Consider the following 20000-nt stretch of genomic DNA (forward strand, 5'->3'; position numbering starts at 1 on the left):
GGGGGGGGGGTGGGATATAATATAATATTGTGTAATACTTGTGATGTTTTTTTTGTTTTTTTGGAAAATAATAAAAATTTTATATTGAAAAAAAAAAACTGAAAGCGATGCCACCCTCTGGCTAACATCGGCAAGCCTGCGCGTGGCCTAGAACAGAAGATGTTATGTAAAAAAAATCTTGCTTTCTAAGAGATGCTGAAATGTGTGCAGCATGAAAAGAGGATTTATGTGACTCTGCTCAAGAGACTCAACAGATCCAATATCCTGGTTTGGGGCAGATTCTCTCCCACAGGACTAAGGAGCCGGAGCCGGGATTCATATTCAAACCTTCAGGAACTTCAGGCCAGCTTCTGTTCTGGATGGTTTTGTCGAGGCAAAAAAAAATTTCTCCCCCAAAACTTAGTTAAGTACAGCTTGGTTTTCCAGACTACCGAGTTATGAAAAGTTCTTACCAAGTTCTCATTGGTCAGGCGGGTGATTTCGTGCTGCAGACTGGCCTCTATCCGGGCTTCTGGGGGCAGCTGGAGGTTCTGGGCCAGCAATTGCTGTTGGCGATTGTTCTCCTCCTTTAGACTCTGGATCTCTCCGCGAAGGGCCTCCAGGTCATTCTCGTGGCTTCTCTTCTGAGCCTGCAGCTGAGATTCCAGAAGCCTACAAGAAGCCAATTGAGGAAGGCCAAGAGAGACGGGAGGATCAGGGAGAAGCAGGAAAGGCACGTTTTAAAGACCTCTCGTCACAGATTGAGCATTTCAACGGCTGCTGACAGGAGTAAGCGACAAAACCATCAGGGAAGGAAAGAAAACCAGAAAAATGCCCTTTAAACCCTTTTGAGTGACTTGAGGCTGAAAGTTTGCTCGACCGACTTCACCCGTGCAGAACGAGGGCTGATCCAGCACGGGCATGCTGGAGGTCCAGATTTTCTTTCAGGGACTGCTGGACTGCAAAACTATTAAGCAGCAGATCCTTCTGGAGAGGCGTCCTCTCAATATCAGCCAATTTAAGGTGCGTGGACTTCCCAGTTTCTGGAACTGTCCTCCCTGCAATTCTAGGTGCTAAACGCCACACAAAGCTTAAGGCTGCAGTAAATGCTATTTTACACCCACTGAAAAGAGGATGCTTTAGGGGGAAAAAGTCTAGGGTGCACTATGGGAGGAGAGAAAATTACAGATTTGTAGCAATTAGTTAACAAGACTTCATATAGCACTTACACTGAAGTTTACGACAAGTAAATACGATTTGGTTATTGCTACATTTTTATCATCATAGGAGGTATTTTGATTTTCTGCCTCAAACGCCTAACATCTTAGGCCAGGGGTAGGCAACCTTGGCTCTTTCTTTTATGACTTGTGGACTTCAACTCCCAGAATTCCTGAGCCAGCATGGCTCAGCTTGGAAACCTCTCCCTTTCCCCTCAGCATGGCTGGCTCGGGAATTCTGGGAGTTGAAGTCCACGAGTCATAAAAGAGCCAAAGTTGCCTACCCCTGTCTTAGGCTAACGCTGGTCTCTAACCCCCAGCGAACTATTAAGTAATCCTGGCCCTTAAGGGACCCATCAATCATTTCTACAAACAAAAGGGACATGTCTATTAAGGAGTTCCTCTTCTCCTTCAGGATTATTTTGCTCCGAGAGAAACAGAAGTATCCTAACTAAAGCAAAAATAACCCATGAGGACCAGAGAATCTTCAGTGCTTCGGTTTTAAAAGGAGTATTATTGCTGACCCAAAGGCCCACAGAAGAACTAATAACAACAAAAAAAATCCCGTGCTACTGATTCAGTGCACAACTTCGGGCGGGTGGACCAATGATTTATTCACCAGGTGTCAATTGTAGGAGGAATGGATGAATGAATGAATGAATGAATGAATGAATGAATGAATGAAAGAAAAGAATAGATAAATAATCGTGATCAATGCTGGCACTGCATTTCCTACAAACAGGTGCATACCTCAACTAGGCTACCTATAATCAGACCATCAGCCTTTCAGGGTTTAAATATGCCTAAGCAGATCAGCTAATAGCTGCATCGACTAAGCATGTGAAGGTAAATCTGGCTAATTTACCTTTCGTTTCTTTGCCATTTGCTCTAGAACCTTCTAGCAATTCTAGAACGCGAGGACAAGAAGCCAAAGCTGCAGAGCCAAAGCTCTCTTCCCCTGCTTTCCCCGCAGCGTAGACCACCCCCCAGGTTAATAACTTCTTGCAGACTTACAAAAAGATGCAGTTAAGTGCACATGTTTTGTTAGCAGTACAAGAAAAGGAAAAAGAGACCAGTTAAATTGGCATTCATGGCAAAAGCAGCATTTTGAGCATTATTATACTGAGCTTAAAAAAAATGGAACTCTCCGTATCGCTCAGCTACAAAAACAGCACAAAGCAGTCAAGTTTCGGAGAATATAAACAGTATGTTTAAAAACTGACTTCCCCATTGCCCAGTTAAGTGGATGCATTCAACGGCTATATTTACCGAACAGGGTGTACGTACTGTGTTGAGATCATTTTCAAAATGGCCTGAAAAATCTGATTTTTTTTGAAAGGGTGTTTTTCTCGGCAGAATAGCTTATTTGTAATGACAGGCATATCGTATGTTTAATTACATGTATGTTTCATCCTGCCAATCCTAGGATAGGTACTGGGCTATGCATTTTGAAATTTATCTTTCTGCACCGGACTATGCATTCTTTTTGGAGAACAATAATTAAAGTTTGATTTGCCAGCTTTTCTAGCTGACACCAAGATTTTAGGGACTCTTGGAGAAATCGGCCCACTTTCTCCATTAATACCGCAAACCCCCAGTATAAATTATTTCCCTGTCTCTGCTCTGTGATGGAGATCGTCCAGGCAGTGAAGCCAGCAGGATAAGCACAGGGATTCACCTTATTTCCAAAATAAAGAAACAAAATTCCACAGGAGAAGAATGTGTTAATGCCAGAACAGTTGGTCCTCCTATTCTTCCCATCTAGTAGAAAATGTGGGCAGATTTTGCATTTACTGGCTGTGATGGACGTGTTTCCATCATGTGCTCGCTGGTCTTCTCCTGATGAATACAGAAACGCCAGTACTTATAAATGAATTGTGCCTCTGCATTTAAATTTTTGCAGCTTGGATCTTTCCTCGTGGCCATATCAATCCTAACACTGGACTTCTGGCTTAGCTGCCCAAAGCCATATTGAGCCAGGCAGTATGTAAATCCTATTAATACATAAAAGCATACTCTTCTTTCTTTTCCTTTAACGAAGACGTTGGGATCGAATGTAATTGCCAAAAGCAGCTCCACAGCATGTTAGTGACTCAGGAAGGCAAGAAAGAAAGAATGCAAATTAAAACAGCAAAAAAAAACAACCCCATCCTGAGAAATCTTGTAACCTGTTGGCTTGTTTTAGCCCTTCATATACCAGCCACAGTTCGCCATCCTCGTTCAGCAAATGACAGTCTTGAGGAGATGATCTTCCAAGCAAAATGTGTTTTTTTTTAAAAATGCAGAAACAAACAAAAAAGAAGGGACACGTGATGGAAATGATGGGACATGCTAAGTAAAAGGACAATGCAAGCTAAGAGTGTAACAAAAGGGGACAAAAAGAACTATCTATTTTGGTCTCAGTGTATATAAGTCCAAGATGTTTACCCAACCAATCTTGTACAAATTTATTGAGAATCAAACCCCAAGATCCTAATGCCTAAATTTAAACAAAAAAATGCAACCTTCCTAACGTGTATTTGTGTAATCTTATCTAAATCCACTGGTTTCACTGGGACTTGCTCCAATGTAAATATAGAACTACGGTATCTATTACTTCTATTGCTATAGAAGTTATGCAGTTGTAAAAGGTATCCTGAAAGCAACCCAGATAATAAGATGTGTTCAGATAAGGCTGCTTTATTCCAGATTCATTAAATCCGAGCATATAAGCCACCTTCTCATATAACCCGATAAGAAGGATTTTACACAGCACAAATAATTGAAGAAGGGAAGAATCTTCTCAGATTTACTTATTCGCTGTGACAGGAAGCCAATGTAATATTTCTGGGCTATAATGCCAATCAGAAAATATTTTCACTGCTGTTCTGTCTAAGGGCAGGTCTGATACTATAACCAAAGTTGGCAAGGCAGTGCCCTACTTCTTCTATCCCTGGAACAATATTGTATTTTTTTTAAAAAAGCTTTTTTTTCCTATAAAAGAAGAATACTGAAAGATAAAAACCAAGGCATACAATTAAGCTGTATTTTCACGAGGGTAACACGCAATTTAGCAAATTTCAGAACCGTGTATCAAAACCACAAAATACTTTTTAAACATCAAATGCAAGCTTATTTAAGGTTTGATTTTCCTGCGAAAGCTGAAGGCACTAAAAACCATCGTGCTCTTTAGAGAGATTAAAACTAAAGGACCCAAGATGTGGATGTTTAAAAGTCAAGATGTATGGAGTGAGAATGCTGGAGGTGGTGAAAAAAGTTTTGAATTCAAAATACCCTGTTTGGAGGTTGAAACAACTATCCCACATTCAAGATGGGCTGTTATGATCATTTTGGAAGTGGTTTAGGGCTCAGGGTATTATATCCTAAGTTACAAGCACTTCCAAACGTGCTATTTCAAATGTAAAACGGGGCTTTTCAAATTCAAAGCAATTCAAACTATTGAAATGTTCTGTACATCCCACAGGGCAGTGATGGCGAACCTTTTAGAGACCGAGTGCCCAAAACCTGTCCCCTGCCCCGCCTCCCGTCCTGCCTGCTCCGCCCCTGCCCGCCCCCTGCCCCGCCTGCCCGCAGGACCACGCACCGCCTCCATGGCCCGCCGCAGATCACCCAGGCAGCCCTGCAGCGCCATGGCAGCCACGCCCTCCGCCCACATCCCGCAGCATCATCTGCACGCTATGAGGCACGAGGGCAGAGTCTTGTCCCTGCTGCCTGGCTATGTCCTTGGCTGCGCTGCTCCATGCAGGCCGCGCCCGGAAGCGACTCTCCTCCAGGGGGGCTGCTGGTGAGGAGGGGGCCGCGGGGGGAGGCGGGGCTGAGGCGATGGCGCGCGTGCCCACAGAGAGGGCTCTGAGTGCCGCCTCTGGCACGCGTGCCATAGGTTCGCCACCACTGCCATAGGGTGCCTGGGTGGTGGTGGTGGTGGTGGGGAGACAGAAAGACAGAGGGAAAAAGTAGAGATAACGATTAATGTTGGGAAACAAAAAGGAGACCAGATTTTTATTCCTGTACCTGTTTGTCTCCTTCAGTCCAATATAAGCTTGAGCGATCTCCCCCTTGTCTTTCATCTTTTGAACGTCTTCCAGAAGAATTGTAGAATCCGTCATGGTGTTCTGGGAATAATCAATGGAAGAACAAATGAGGAAGATTCAATAGTAAACGCTTTATTTATTTATTTTATTTTTTATTTATATTTGGATTTATATCCCGCCCTTCTCCCGTAGGACTCAGGGCGGCTTAAATGCACGTTTGTCTCAGCAGCAAATAAACTGTATAATATAATCATTGTTTAGTTATCATGGATGTAGACTTGTCTATGCTGCTCTTCCAGAGGAGTTGCTAAAACAATTTGCTCTAAGTGGGTTGGCTTGAGTCCAAATCTTAATTGAGCCATGAACTTCCCTAGTTGATCTTTGGCCCAGTCATGCTCTCTCTCTCAATTACATATCCCAGGGCTGTTTCAAAGCTGTGACAGATACAGCCACACAATAAAAAAGTTTCTGGTTGAAGGAGAAAAGATGGCAGAATTGGAGGTAGAGCGAAAAGGGGGGAATCAGCCTAGAATCCCTACAGAGTCGTAAGAAAACTAAGTCCACCCACCCACCCCCCTTGAGTGCTGCTGACCCTTATCTTAGCAGGTATTAGTTGGGAAGATTCCTGCACATAGGCTTTAAACAATATATCAGTTTAATTGAACTTTCACGTGTGGGCCTGATCTTTCTTGTTTAGCTAAAGGGCTATAGGGCAGGGGTGTCAAACTCAATTTCATTGAGGGCCGCATCAGCATTGTGGCTGCCCTCAGGGAGGGGGTGTGGCCTACTGGGTGGGCATGGATGGAGTGGGTGTGGCCTACTGGGTGGGCGTGGCCAGCTCTACATCATTCGCGTCAAGGGTGCCTGTGGGGGCCTGGGCAGGAGTGGGACAGATCTGAGGGTCTCTGGCAGAAAGGGGTGAGACCAGGGCAGTGCCCATCAAGCCGGATATGTGAAGTAGACAAGGGCCATTTGCTGGCCACTTCCAGGCGATGGTGCATTTCTTCATTCCTCATAAAGGGTGACCCCTCCCCAGCATGCACCCAGGGGGCAGGGCTGACGCGGCAGGGGCTGGTTCCTTGCTGTTTCCAGATGGCCTTGTGGAGCTAAGACTGAATGTGTTTCAGCATAGATGGCCACCACAAAATTGTACATTGGCTCCCGGCCGGCCTGGGCCAGGGCCAAGACAGCAGCGGCCGTTCCCTCACTGTTTCCAGGATGGCTTCGCAGGCCACTTCGCGGGCTGCATTCGGCCCCAGGGCCTTGTGTTTGACATGTCTGCTATAGGGGAACCATCTTTTTCTTTTGGACATTCTTACTTTAGGAAAGCTACTGCCAAAATAACAAAATACCACAAGTATGATGTCCCGCAGATCAAAACATCCCTTGTTACATTTCATGGGCTCAATTCAATGGCTTGCTTGAATGCATTAATATGGACACATGACAGGTTACGAGGGTTCCAGCATTAAAAATAAAATTATCTGCCACAACGTTACCTTATCATCCTGGTAATCCACGTGCAAGCAGGAAAATAAAGAGATGGACTAGTTATCTAACAGACATACTCAATAATTAAAGCTGATGGATGAATAACTGCAACTGCATCAGCAACTGTTGTGTTTGATATCCTAACACGTTTCAAGGGAAACTGTTTCTTGTAGGAAATTGCTAATCTCTAAAACGGGGGTCCAGTCTTGGCAACTTTTAAGACCTGTGGACTTCAACTCCCAGAATTCCCCAGCCAGCATGATTGGCTGGAGAATTCTGGGAGTTGAACTCCACAGATTTTAAAGTTGCCAAAGTTGGACATCCTTGCTCTAAAGCAGTGGTTCTCAGCCTGTGGGTCGGGACCCCTTTGGGGGTCGAACGACCCTTTCACAGGGGTCGCCTAAGACCCTCAGAAAACACATATTTCTGATGGTCTTAGGAACTGAGACACCCCTCCTCTTCCTCCTCCCCTTCTTCCTCCTGCTGCCCCCCAGGCGGCTCGGGCGGGCGCCAGGACAAGAGGGGTGCCTGGGGAGGAGCAGCCAGGCTGGTTGAGGGGCTGGCAGGGGTTGCGCGGCACCAGCCCCCACTGCGACTCCAACCAGGCTGGGCGGAGCCGGCGGAACGGCCTTCCTGCCCCCCTCCCTGGCCAGCTGGGTTGGGAGTCACCACAACATGAGGAACTGTATTAAAGGGTCGCGACATTAGGAAGGTTGAGAACCACTGCTCTAAAGCTTCAGAAAGGCCACTGGCAGATGACTGTGGCAATCAAATGTTAAGGAACTGAGCATGCTGCGCACTTCCCCTCCAACATCCCATAAATTAATACAACAGTGGATGAAAACCAATTGTTACTCAACCATACTCAATGGTGAGAAGGAATAGCTTTCTGCAGGGGATGAGATTACACACATATCCTGAGCCGCTAATGAGCTACAGAAGAAAATCCATGCTAGTATTTGGTTTCATCCTAGATTGTACTTTGGAAGAAAGGAAGCAACGTAACCCACCCTGGGGCTACCTAACATGAGCATGGATGACAAAACCAGGTTTGTTTCTGTATTCACCTTGGGCTGCACTGCCTCCTTCTGGTTCATCAGCTGAGACCTCAGGATGAGAACCTCCTCCTTGCGGACCTCCAACTCTTCACTGACAGATGTCATCTGGTCCAAAAGGACCCTGTATGCTGGAGCACCAGGCATGGTGACATCTGGAGCACTCTTTTCCATCAGAGCCTTTCTCAACTCGTTCAATTCGTTCTTCAGTTTTTTATTCTCTGACTCTAGCTCTTGACGCTGCGGGCGATAAAAACAATTGTCCTCATTCACCAACTGTCCTAATAGAAATCAAGATCAAGATCAAGAAGCCAATTTTAGTTACTAATGGGTTTGATAAAAGATGTTCTGACTTTTATGTATATCACAAACAAAGGTCTACTTTAATCCAGGTGAAAACCCCTGTGGTTTCCAGTTAATGAATTCTGTGAATTGATGAACTGATTAAGTCAGAACAGACCTGTCTTTGTGTTTATATTGTCTGGATTTTTTTTTTTCACACAGAAGGAATGGCAATCCGTTAAAATGCACAGGATGGAAACATTTAGACCAGGGTTTTTCCAAACTTGGTGACTTCAACTTTGTCCACTGTGTGGACTTCGACTCCCAGAATTCTCCAGCCAGCCAGGTTCCTGGGAGTTGAGCTCCACATATCTTAAAGTTGCCAAGCTTGAAAAACACTGACTTAAAACATGCCAAGAGGGAAAAAAATGTCTAGAAATGTTGGTACTTCCAGGTATACTGATGATTACAAATTCCATGTACTTTTGTAAGTGTGCCTCAGTCTAATAATTAAAATAACCAAAGCACTACTGGCTTCCAGCTTCCATATCTACTGGTACCGTAGTACGGACATGAAGCATTAGGATTTTTTTTTAAAAAAAAAGTTCAGTAAATACCATTTACTAATAATAATAATAAAGTTGGAAGGGACCTTGGAGGTCATCTAGTCCAACCCCCTGCTCAGGCAGGAAACCCTACACCATTTCGGACAAATGGCTGTCCAGTTTCTTCTTAAAAACTTCCAGTGTTGGAGCATTCACCGCTTCTGGAGGCAGGTTGTTCCACTGGTTAATTGTTCTAACTGTCAGGAAGTTTCTCCTTAGTTCTAGGTTGCTTCTCTCTTTGGTTAGTTTCCACCTGTTGCTTCTTGTCCTGCCTTCAAGCGCTTTGGAGAATAGCTTGACTCCCTTTTCTTTGGGGCAGCCCCTGAGATATTGGAACACTGCTATCATGTCCCCCCTCATCCTTCTCTTCATTAAACTAGACATACCCAATTCCAGCAACCGTTCCTTATATGTTTTAGCCTCCAGTCCCCTAATCATCTTTGTTGCTCTTCTCTGCACTCTTTCTAGAGTCTCAGCATCTTTTTTACATCGTGGTGACTTCTAATTTAGCCTACTTTGGGGGTAATGCATAGGATTCAGGGATCCCAAAAAGAATGCTTTTCACAACCTTAAGCGATTCGTATTCCAGCTCTACTCCTCTCATCTGAGGCCTTTCTTCCTCCTGGAAAAATGCAAAGCACAAAGAAAAATATTACACTTTTAGAAACAGAACATTCCAGACATTAGCAAGAAGAAACGGATATTTCAGTGGTGTCTCTGTATTCATTTTTAGATCATCAGTCATGCTTATTTAATGTTCAAAATTTAAAGGATGAACAGAATTCTGTAGCCAATCCAAGAGAGAAAGGCAGATGATTTGCCAAAAGTTACAATGACTAAAAACTCTACTGGTAGCTCTGCTGACTGAATCAACATTAAGATAAAGAGTAAAATATTCCTCAAATTTTGTAAGGTCATGAGACAAAATACCAGAGGGGAAAAAAATAATATTCTATCCTGCTTCTAACACCAATAGATCAAACCTACAAAAATTAAGGAGTGGACAACTGCAAGAAAGCACTAGTTGTGTTTTGTGTGTTCCTTAGTTTGCTTTGGAGGGTCCATGGTACTCTCTGAGCTTGATGGCTTTCTTGCAGACACTTCATTACCCAGCTAGATAACATCATCAGTGCTAGAAGGGTGTGGGGTTTATGGGCCCTTCTAGCACTGATGGTGTTACCTTGTTTGGGTCATGAAATGTCTGCAAGAAAACAACCAGGCTCAGAGATCATCCCTCATTTTAACCATGAGCTACAAATATTCAGCCAGTCCTAGAGGAGATCAACCCCGACTGCTCTTTAGAAGGCCAGATCCTGAAGTTGAAACTCAAGTACTTTGGCCACCTAATGAGAAGGAAGGACTCACTGGAGAAGGGCCTGATGCTGGGAAAGATGGAGGGCAAGAGAAGAAGGGGACGACAGAGAATGAGGTGGCTGGATGGAGTCACTGAAGCAGTAGGCGTGATCTTAAATGGACTCCAGAAGATGGTAGAGGACAGGAAGGCCTGGAGGAACGTGGTCCATGGGGTCGCGATGGGTCGGACACGCCTTCGCAACTAACAACAACAACAACAAATATTCTCCTTTATTTCAGAATTTTCCCAGGGAGGGAATCACGGACCCAACTTCCACCTGCTGAATGGAATACCATCACTGGCATAGGATCCCAACTATCACCATCACCTGGACCAGAAGATGCGTGGTCTTTTCCATCTTACCTTGGCCTTGGCCCGGAGAACTTGGTCCTCCTTCTTCTCTAGCTCATCCTGCAGGGACTGCTTTTCTAGCTCCAGCTCCTTCACTCGTTTTTGTAGCTTGAGGAAGAGAGACATGTCCAAAGGTGCCTTTTTCTCACTCGGTTCCTGATTTACAGGGCAAAAGGGGGAAGGGGGAAGATCAGAAAGTTCCCAAGCTACTGAAGGAGGGGCAGACCTACATGCGGTTTGTAATCGTGAAGAAAAAGATGAAAGCATATGGAAATAAGGAAAACAGGGTCCACAATGTAGAGCAGTGGTTCTCAACCTTTTTAATGCCGCGACCCCAACTGGTCGTAAGTCGAGGACTAAACCGGTCGTACGTCGAGGACTAAACCGGTCGTAAGTCGAGGACTAAACCGGTCGTACGTCGAGGACTACCCAACCGGTCATAAGTCGAGGACTTTCCCTGCCCGGGAGCGCCGTGCATGCGTGGTTCCGCCCCCTGCGCCGGCCGAGGCATAGCTGGCAAGCGGCAGAGACAGAGCAGGCCAACCACCAGCTGGTCCAGCCCAAGGGAGGTAAGGCACCCGCCGGAAAAGGGGGAAAAATGGCGGACAAAAAAAATGGCGGACAAAAAAAATGGCGGACAGCCTTGCTTGGCGACCCCCGTGAAATGGTCGATCGACCCCAAATGGGGTCCCGACCCACAGGTTGAGAACCACTGATGTAGAGAATCTATAGTGGCAGCAACATTGGAGCAGCAGTTGGAAAATCTCTATCAAGAACAAACCCCAAGTTGGCTTTAAATGAATTATGTCAACGTGCGAAACTTAGCAAGCATAAATGAAAAGACGTGACGGGGAATATGTACATTTTACTTGTTTAAAAGTGCTGCATCTTGATGTTACTTTTTTTTTTTTCAAATTGTTACTGTAGAAGTCAAAAAAATTCAAAAGGTCAGTCTGATAAACAAAGCTAATTTTAAAAGTATCGGTCCTAATGCTTTAAAAAATGAAACCTAGTACACAATTTAAGGTCCACACTATGGCTTTCTGCCTTGTTTTTACGGAAAGAAAAAAAAACCAGGTTGACAGTTAAGACTCAAGATACAAAATATGAGCACACTAGGTTTTTCTTCATTTTATAATATTGAGATATTTTAAATCATGGTTTAAAAATCTGGCTCAGCCATCAAGTACTTAGTATACTAGAACATTTCTGGATATTCAAAAATGATCTCCAGAATTGATCTGTTACGTAATGACAAGATCTGTATCCCGAGCCAGGAAAACTAAGAAACAAATAACAAAATTTCCCAACCTTACCTCTGTTCCCATTGGTTCCCATTCAGCCTCAGCTATCTCAGAGCTGTAAGTATATTCTGATTCATTGCTACTATGGGTGGAATCCGTTCTCTTGTGCCCTGGCTTGGAAACAGTCTGGAAAGAGAATGAGCGCCAGCATTAACTTTGCTGCTTCCACGGGTTAAATGTTTCCTGTACTGTCATTGCTTCATCTTTTGAAGGGGAGGTGATTAAGAAAACTTATAGAGAAAAACGAAGAGTCTTTGATGAATAAAGACAGGCAAAGGAGCAGCAAGAAGGAACACGATTCAGGATGCCCTCTCTATTCGCTATATTCACAATCGGATGGATGGATGGATGGATGGATGGATGGACTGATAAAAGGATGCCCTTCCCATTCACTATGGTTATAATCTGAGATAGATAGATAGATAGATAGATAGATAGATAGATAGATAGATAGATAGATAGATAGATAGATAGATAGATGATAGATAGATAGATAGATAGATAGATAGATAGATAGATAGATAGATAGATAGATAGATAGATAGATAGATAGGTAGATAGGTAGGTAGGTAGGTAGGTAGGTAAGTAGGTAGGGAGAGAGAGAGAGAGAGATAATACACAGACAGACAGACAGACAGACAGACACATGATGATAAATAGATAGATAGATAGATAGATAGATAGATAGATAGATAGATAGGTAGGTAGGTAGGTAGGTAGATAGGTAGGTAGGTAGGGAGAGAGAGAGAGAGAGAGAGAGAGAAGAGAGGANGTGACATCTATATAATATAGGTATATAAAAACACGTGCGTATTCGAATGCAACGTTGTGTCAAAATTTCAAAGCAATCGGTGAAGAACTTTCGGAGATTTAAGATTTTGAACAAACGAACATTTACATTTTTATTTATATATAGATATAGATAGATGTAGGGGGGAAAAAACAATAAAAACTTTTACATTAAAAAAGAAAAGGTAGCATTGCCTATGTTGGCTATGGTTCAATTTGCCATTAACTTTGGCCCCACAATGCAATTCTCAAGATTAAAAAAAATATTCTCCTTCATTTCACAGGTAGCCCAGTTCACTCACTTGCTGTCTCTCTACAGGTGAGAAATAGGGATTCCTTCTGGCCCAGCGTCCCACATTCCTACTGGACACAGAAACTGGTTTTTAAAAACCCAGCCAGTAAATTCCAGACCTCAGCTTACCTGTAATTTCTTTGGCCTGGTTTTGGATGTGACTATTCAGATCATCTTTTTCCTTTTTAAGAAGTGTGTTTTGCTCTTTTAGTTCAAGCACCAGCTTTAAAAAAAGAAGAAGAAGAAGGTTGGAAGGGAAAGATTTGTAGACTTCTGGCAATAAATGATTCTGGTAAGATTAGCTGCTAAGTTTATAATGAGGCTGCTGGTATCATTATCAAAGTCTTGTCTATACATAATATTTCACTTGGTCTAGGACAGGGGTAGGCAACCTTGGCTCTTTTAAGACTTGTGGACTTCAACTCCCAGAATTCCTGAGCCAGCATGGCTCAGCTTGGAAACCTCTCCCTTTCCCCTCAGCATGGCTAGCTCAGGAATTCTGGGAATTGAAGTCCACGAGTCATAAAAGAGCCAAGGTTGCCTACCTCTGGTTAAGATAAGGGTCCTCAACCTGTGGGCCACGGTCCATTACCGGGCCGTGGCCTCTTGGCCACCGGGCAGCGTGAATGGCTGGCCAGTGTGCGCATGTGTGTATACGCACTCCCTCCACTCACGCTAGCACTGCCCTGAGCATCGCAGAGGCGATAGCCCCACCCTGAGTGTTGCATGGGCGCTAGGCCTGCCCCAAGCATTGCACGCACACTTGTGCCTCCCCATTTGCGTTGGGCACCCACATGCAGCCCCATGCCTCCCCCTTCCTTTTCCTCCGGGCCGCCAACCTAGAAAGGTTGGGGACCTCTGGTCGAGGACACAGATTCTCAACCTTTTCTTCTCTACGGATATCCTTTAAATATCTTTTGTGGTCACGGACCTCCAAGACTTAACTCAAGATTTAAATCATAACCTTCCTTCAAGGCTTCACGGACTCCCTGCGACGGCATCGTGCCCCCCCCAAGGGTCTGTGGACCACAGGCTGAGAACCACCGGTCTAGAACATTATAAGGTAGATCAAACTTGCTCAGGCTGGGGGCCCCCCAGTAACATGAACCCCAGCCAGCATTATGAAGGCGTCTCTTGAAAAAAAAAATGATTTGCAATATATGGGTCTCTTAGTTTTGATGAAACGGACAGATAGGATAAAACTGGGTTGTATTTTTAAAGTGCAACTCGGATAAAGCTGCTCTACTCAAGCTACATGCTAAAATCAACTGGGCAGAGACCGGAGCAGAAGTGTGGAGAATGGGACTAATGGGAGTGGAGAATGGGACAAACCCACACAAACGCACCACGTTGCTCTTCGTCTGCAATACTTTTAAGAAGTGGTGCCCTTTGGAACCAAACGCTTTTACCTGGTCCGTTTCTTGTTTATAGAGACCCGCCTTTTCTTCGATGGCTTTCTTTTCGGTCTGGATCTGGCCCAGCTCCTTCCTCAGCCTGCTGATCTCCTCTTGAAGGCTCATGAGGCGGTTGGTGGCGTTCTTGGCCTCTTCCTCACTCATCCGAAGCCTTTCGATGTCATTCCGCAGCTTCTCCGTCTCGGAAGCATAGGCCGCCTCTAAGATGGTTAGCTTCTCAACCAGGGATTTGGAATCTCGTGTCTGAACCAAACCCAAAATAATGCAGATCAATCTTTAGAGTACGACAGGTGACAGGCTAAATATTTATGGATCATCTTGCTTCCTATTAGGAGATGCGCACCATCCCATGCTTATTTTTTCAGGTTAGAAATATAGAAACATAGAAGCCTGATGGCAGAAAAAGATCTAGTGGTCCATCAAGTCTGCTCTTTTAAGTGTGTGTGTGTGTGGGTGTGTGGGTGTGTGTGGGTGTGGGTAGGAAGAGAACACTAGGCTATTAGGTCAGTGGTGGCAAACCTATGGCACGGGTGTCAGAGGCGGCACTCAGCGCCCTCTCTGTGGGCACACGCGCCGTCGCCCCAGTCCTAGACCTTCACTTGGTTTTATAAAACCTTTTCACTTTAGGCCTCCGCCACCGTGTGCAAAAAAAAAAAAAGTTCAATCAGTCAATTTCAACTTCTCGTGGAAAAAAAAAGATCTTGCGAAGTTGGAATTGATTGATTGAACTTTTTAGTCCCACCCAGTCTGCCGTTACCACCGCAGCCACGCCCACCCAATGGGCCACGCCCACCCAATGGGCCACGCCCACCCGGCACTCGACGATCCATAAGTGGGATTTGGGTTGCAGTTTGGGCACTCGGTCTCTAAAAGGTTCGCCATCACTGTATTAGGTTCATTTTACCTGGTCATCGATTTTACGCTGGAGCTGCATAATCTTGTTCTCCATGCCAACGTTGAGTTTCTTGTAGTGTTCGACCGAGCGAGCTTCTATCTTCAGCTTCTTCAGCTCCCTTTTGGCCATCATGCGCCGGTAGCAGCATTGCAGGTAGACAATGGCCTTCAAAGTCCTGTGGTAGCGCAAGCGAGCCAGCCAGCCACGCACATGTTTTTGGATAATGGTGGCCTTGTGCTCCCAAAGCATCTGCGCATTGAAAAGACAGGTTGAGCATCCTTTCCTTGCCTTTAGGATCTGAAAATCTGCTACAAGGGACAATTAACTGACAGCACAAGGAAAGTGAGTTGTGGCTGAGCGAAAACTTATTAAAAGACAACAACAATAAGCACCTTAAAACTGAGAAGGAAAAATATTTCCTCCCAATTTATAGGAGTGGGCATGCTTTCCCACCCAAGGCTAAAACTATACAAGTATTCACGCCGTAAGTCACAGACTAAACATTCACATTTTATAAATAACTGAAATAAATATTGCTTTTTTTCCAACACCGATAGACTCGGTTGATAAATTAAATCAGTTTGCTATTTGTAGTTTGTTCCTACATGATACAAAACTAATACTCAGAATCGATACAAAGAATTAAAACTCTCAAAATGAATACAGCTATTAGGTAAGATTCAAGATCCTTCATCCTTCCTGTCACCACAAGATTATGCTGGGACATTTGCTCATTTGCCAGTCAAAAATTCCACTTCTGATTCTCATTCAGGGAATCAGGAAAACAATTTAGACAAGGCTGTTTTCTAATACTACATTAACCAGCCATTCTCTATTTTCACGTTTACAGCCCCGTCATCTGAATATTACTTCTTACACTTGAGTTACAGCAGGACACACAACAATCTATTTCCAACTATTATTATGTCATTGCTCTGTTCAAATGCTCTAGGAATACCTTGATTCAACAGCTCCTGCAGGTCCTCAGGCTGACACAAATATTCCCAGGACATCCAAAGAATATTCAAGTATCAGAAATTTTCCTAAGCGCATTTGAGTGTTTACAAAACAGCATCTCTAGAGTTGGAACCGTGGCGATCCCTGTAAAACTGTGAGCCTCCCAACGGAATCTCATTTAGGGATCTCCTCCGAACAGGTGAGCAGGTGATTCAACTCTTCTTACAGGCCAGTAATTATTTTCCATACCAGTTTTTATAATCACAAGACAGCTGTTGCAAAAGCTTCCACAGGCAAAGAACACGCTATGCAGAACGAAATCATCTTTAATTACCGGAACACCACTGATGTGTCAGAAGACATTGTCCATCAACCCAACTGAGCCATCTTTGGGATTCTTGCAAAGCCACAAAGGTTCAAAAACTAAAGGAGCATCTGTCTTTAAAGGCTTCTACAATCTTAACAGAATGCAGTGATTTTTTTTCCTTAAAGAATAATGTTCAACTACAAAACAGGGGAGTTGGTTTAAATAAGGAGGTATAAGAGTGTGTCCAAACCCACTAAATATAAATATTCTGGATGTTGATAGGTCAGGATTTTAGCTATGTTTTTGTCAGCAGCTAACCCCGCTGCTGAACACGTTGGGAAAGGATTAGAGGGAATATCTAGTAGAGGTTATACGACTTTCACATTATGTATTAGGGGAAACATAATTGGCAAAGTTTTGCACCACTAATCTTCTTTTCCATTGGTGTGCAAGAACGCTGATCTCTATCTTGAGAAATGGGCCCACAGAAATAACATTAAAACACGTATCTATTCTACAGCATCCTGGAAAAAAAGTATTGTTGGATCATAACTTTAGGAAGGGACTCAAAATCACAGCCAGGGCCTTCCTTACCTTGTGATACTGCTTCCTGGCAATGTAGCCTCGCAGGTACGACTGGAGAGTAATGGTGGCTGCTCGGATGTGTCGATACCGTTTGCGGGTAGCATACATGCGCTGGCATTTCTGGATAACGGTGGCAGCTTTGGTTCTTCGTAAGAACATTGCAAGGCTGACCAAGAAAATGGGAGAGAGAAAAGAAAGAATGGAAATTAATTAATTAATTAATTAACAACAACAACAACAACAACAACAACAACAACAACAATAATAATAATAATAATAATAATAATAATAATAATAATAATAATAATAATAATAATAATAAAGTTGGAAGGGACCTTGGAAGTCATCTAGTCCAACCCCCTGCTCAGGCAGGAAACCCTATACCATTTCAGACAAATGGCTGTCCAGTCTCTTCTTAAAAACTTCCAGCATTGGAGCATTCACAGCTTCTGGAGGCAGGTTGTTCCACTGGTGAATTGTTCTAACTGTCAGGAAATTTCTCCTTAGTTCTAGGTTGCTTCTCTCCTTAATTAGTTTCCACCCGTTACTTCTTGTCCTGCCTTCAGGCACTTTGGAGAGTAGCTTGACTCCCTCTTCTTTGTGGCAGCCCCTCAAATATTGGAAGATTTGCTATCATGTCCCCCCTCGTCCTTCTCTTCATGGACTCAAGAGATTATTCATAGTAGTCCCTCTTTCAAATGTATTCCAACTACATGAGGCAGGTTGAACCGAGTCACGATCAAGACAGCTTTAGTGGTCCCAAAGTGGCCAATTTTATTGTCTATGTAAAGTTGCAAGGGATCTGGAAGCACCCATGTTGGCATGGTCAGCTTTGGTTCACCTGTGAGATGACACCGACAACAACTCCAGAATAACAGAGTTGGAAGAGACCTTGGAGGTCTTCTGGTCCAACCCCCTACTCAAGTAGGAGACCCTATACTGTTGCAGACAAATGGCTGTCCAGTCTCTTCTTAAAAACTTCCAGTGTTGGAGCATTCACCACTTCTGGAGGCAGGTTGTTCCACTGGTTAATTGTTCTAACTGTCAGGAAATTCCTCCTTAGTTCCAGGTTGCTTCTCTCCTTGATCAGTTTCCATCCGTTGCTTCTTGTCCTGCCTTCAGGCACTTTGGAGAATAGGCTGACCTCCTCTTCTTTGGGGCAGCCCCTCAAATGTTGGAACACTGCTATCATGTCACCTCAGTCCTTCTTTTCTCTAGATTAGACCTTCCCAAAGTGCTCCTGTTCAGAAACGTTTGAGGATCTCTGTCTAAAGAAGCACAGATGTGCAGCTTCTGTTTCTTAACTATTATGCTACAGTTCATGCTGCGATCTACATGGAAAAACTGCAAACCTTCCAAGTATGGCAGAAATGACTCCCTCAAACACGTGCACTGCGTATACATGCATCAATATACATGCATCAATTATGTGCTTCTTTTTTTCCCATGCAGCAGACTTTTAATTGCCTCCAAAAAGGATAGGCTTTATTTTACATAAAATTAAATGAGCTCCCAGAACTAACTTCATATCTTTCATTATAGTCATCTGAAACGGGGAGGCCTTTCATCAGTCAAACCTGATTTGACTCCTCAGGCTTACTTAGATAAGCAAGATATCTTAGAAAGAAGCACCAAAAATAATAGTATACACTGGAAAATATTTCTTCCCTCCATTGCGCTTGGAGGATGCCCTGGCTCCTGAGTGATAGTCTGACTGCAATAGATACTAAACGAGGTGGTCCTTGCTGCAGGTGCCAAAATGATTAAAGTCTTGGCAAAGCACCAAGTCCTGCAGGATGTTGTTCTTACTCAAATTCTGCACGATTTCAGCTTTAAAAAAAAAAACTAAAGTAACAAGAATAATTTTGGGGCGTACAGAAGCCATCAAAAGAGTCTCCAACCTGTTATCCGTAGGTACCGTGTTACTACTCTGTCTTATGTGGTAAGTTTTCAAAACCTTTTGATGATGATGTATCGTCTGAATAAATGGAATGGAATGTCTGGAAGATCTTGGGACAGGAAGAGAAGAGATGCTGTTTAGGAAACAGGCCGGTGAGAAAAGGAAGATCTCCCAAGGGCTTGATTGAGAAAGGAACTGAGGATGGACCTGCTCAAATGGATTAGATGGTTCAAAATGGCAGATGGGAAGTTTGCAAGCCCAGACGTCCACGATTCTCTTAGTGTAGCCTTACAATAAATTAGCTCAACTAGTTGTGTATTCCTGTCTACTTTACATGGGAGGGCTGACAATAAAGGGAAGATAAGGATCTATCATTCTTATGCTACTCTCTCCCTGAGTTTATTTTGTGTAAAGCCTCAGGAAATTATGTTAGATAAAATCTAGCTAATCACATGCTATTTTGGGGAATGTTAATGATGCTATTCCGATGACAGCTCTACTAGAGGAGGCCAATGGCTCATCTAATTGGGCATCAGTCAGAGTGGCCAACAAAATGCATTCAAGAAATGTCTCTGCTTCCCACAGTTAGGATTTAGTCTTCACAGCCCTTGAGCAGAGACAGTGCATATGACTAGCCGTTACTAATATTTAGTTTTCATGATTTGTGTTTTTTGGTCTAGAGCAAGGGTAGGCAACCTTGGCTCTTTTGTGACTTGTGGACTTCAATACCCAGAATTCCTGAACCAGCCTTGCTGACTCAGGAATTCTGGGAGTTGAAGTCCACAAGTCATAAAAGAGCCAAGGTTGCCTACCCCTGGCCTAGGCCAAGCCTGTAACTAATTTTCATGCCCCTAATCAAACTAAAAACAGCTCATCTACCCCATATTGTGCTCCACCAGACATTCTACAACTTCTTGCTTTCAGAAGCAGGCAGCAAAACAGAGCCCACGTGCTTATGAATATCCAATTGCATGGTGTGCTGCAGCTGCCAAAAAGGCCAACACAGTGCTGGGCTGCATTAACAGAGGGATAGAATCAAGATCACGTGAAGTGTTAATACCACTTTACAAGGCCTTTGTAAGGCCACACTTGGAATACTGCATCCAGTTTTGGTCACCACGATGTAAAAAAGATGTTGAGACTCTAGAAAGAGTACAGAGAAGAGCAACAAAGATGATCAGGGGACTGGAG

At 43.8% G+C, this 20000-nt stretch overlaps 1 protein-coding gene across 1 annotated transcript in view; it reads right to left on the reverse strand.

The window, feature by feature from the left end:
- Nucleotides 1-20000, reverse strand: part of MYO5A (myosin VA) — a 50453-nt gene that overhangs the window by 13181 nt on the left and 17272 nt on the right. The window contains exons 17-27 of the mRNA XM_015823707.1: nt 16919-17075; nt 15070-15309; nt 14160-14408; nt 12880-12973; nt 11682-11779; nt 10378-10521; nt 9229-9282; nt 7786-8013; nt 6727-6735; nt 5208-5308; nt 453-651 (exon numbers count right to left, since the gene is read on the reverse strand). Coding sequence (XP_015679193.1) covers nt 453-651; nt 5208-5308; nt 6727-6735; nt 7786-8013; nt 9229-9282; nt 10378-10521; nt 11682-11779; nt 12880-12973; nt 14160-14408; nt 15070-15309; nt 16919-17075 — 1573 coding nt within the window. The remainder of the gene's footprint in view (nt 1-452; nt 652-5207; nt 5309-6726; nt 6736-7785; nt 8014-9228; nt 9283-10377; nt 10522-11681; nt 11780-12879; nt 12974-14159; nt 14409-15069; nt 15310-16918; nt 17076-20000) is intronic.

The sequence above is a fragment of the Protobothrops mucrosquamatus genome, unplaced genomic scaffold, assembly GCF_001527695.2.
Source record: "Protobothrops mucrosquamatus isolate PMUCROS unplaced genomic scaffold, P.Mucros_1.0 scaffold1956, whole genome shotgun sequence".
Lineage (NCBI taxonomy): Eukaryota > Metazoa > Chordata > Lepidosauria > Squamata > Viperidae > Protobothrops > Protobothrops mucrosquamatus.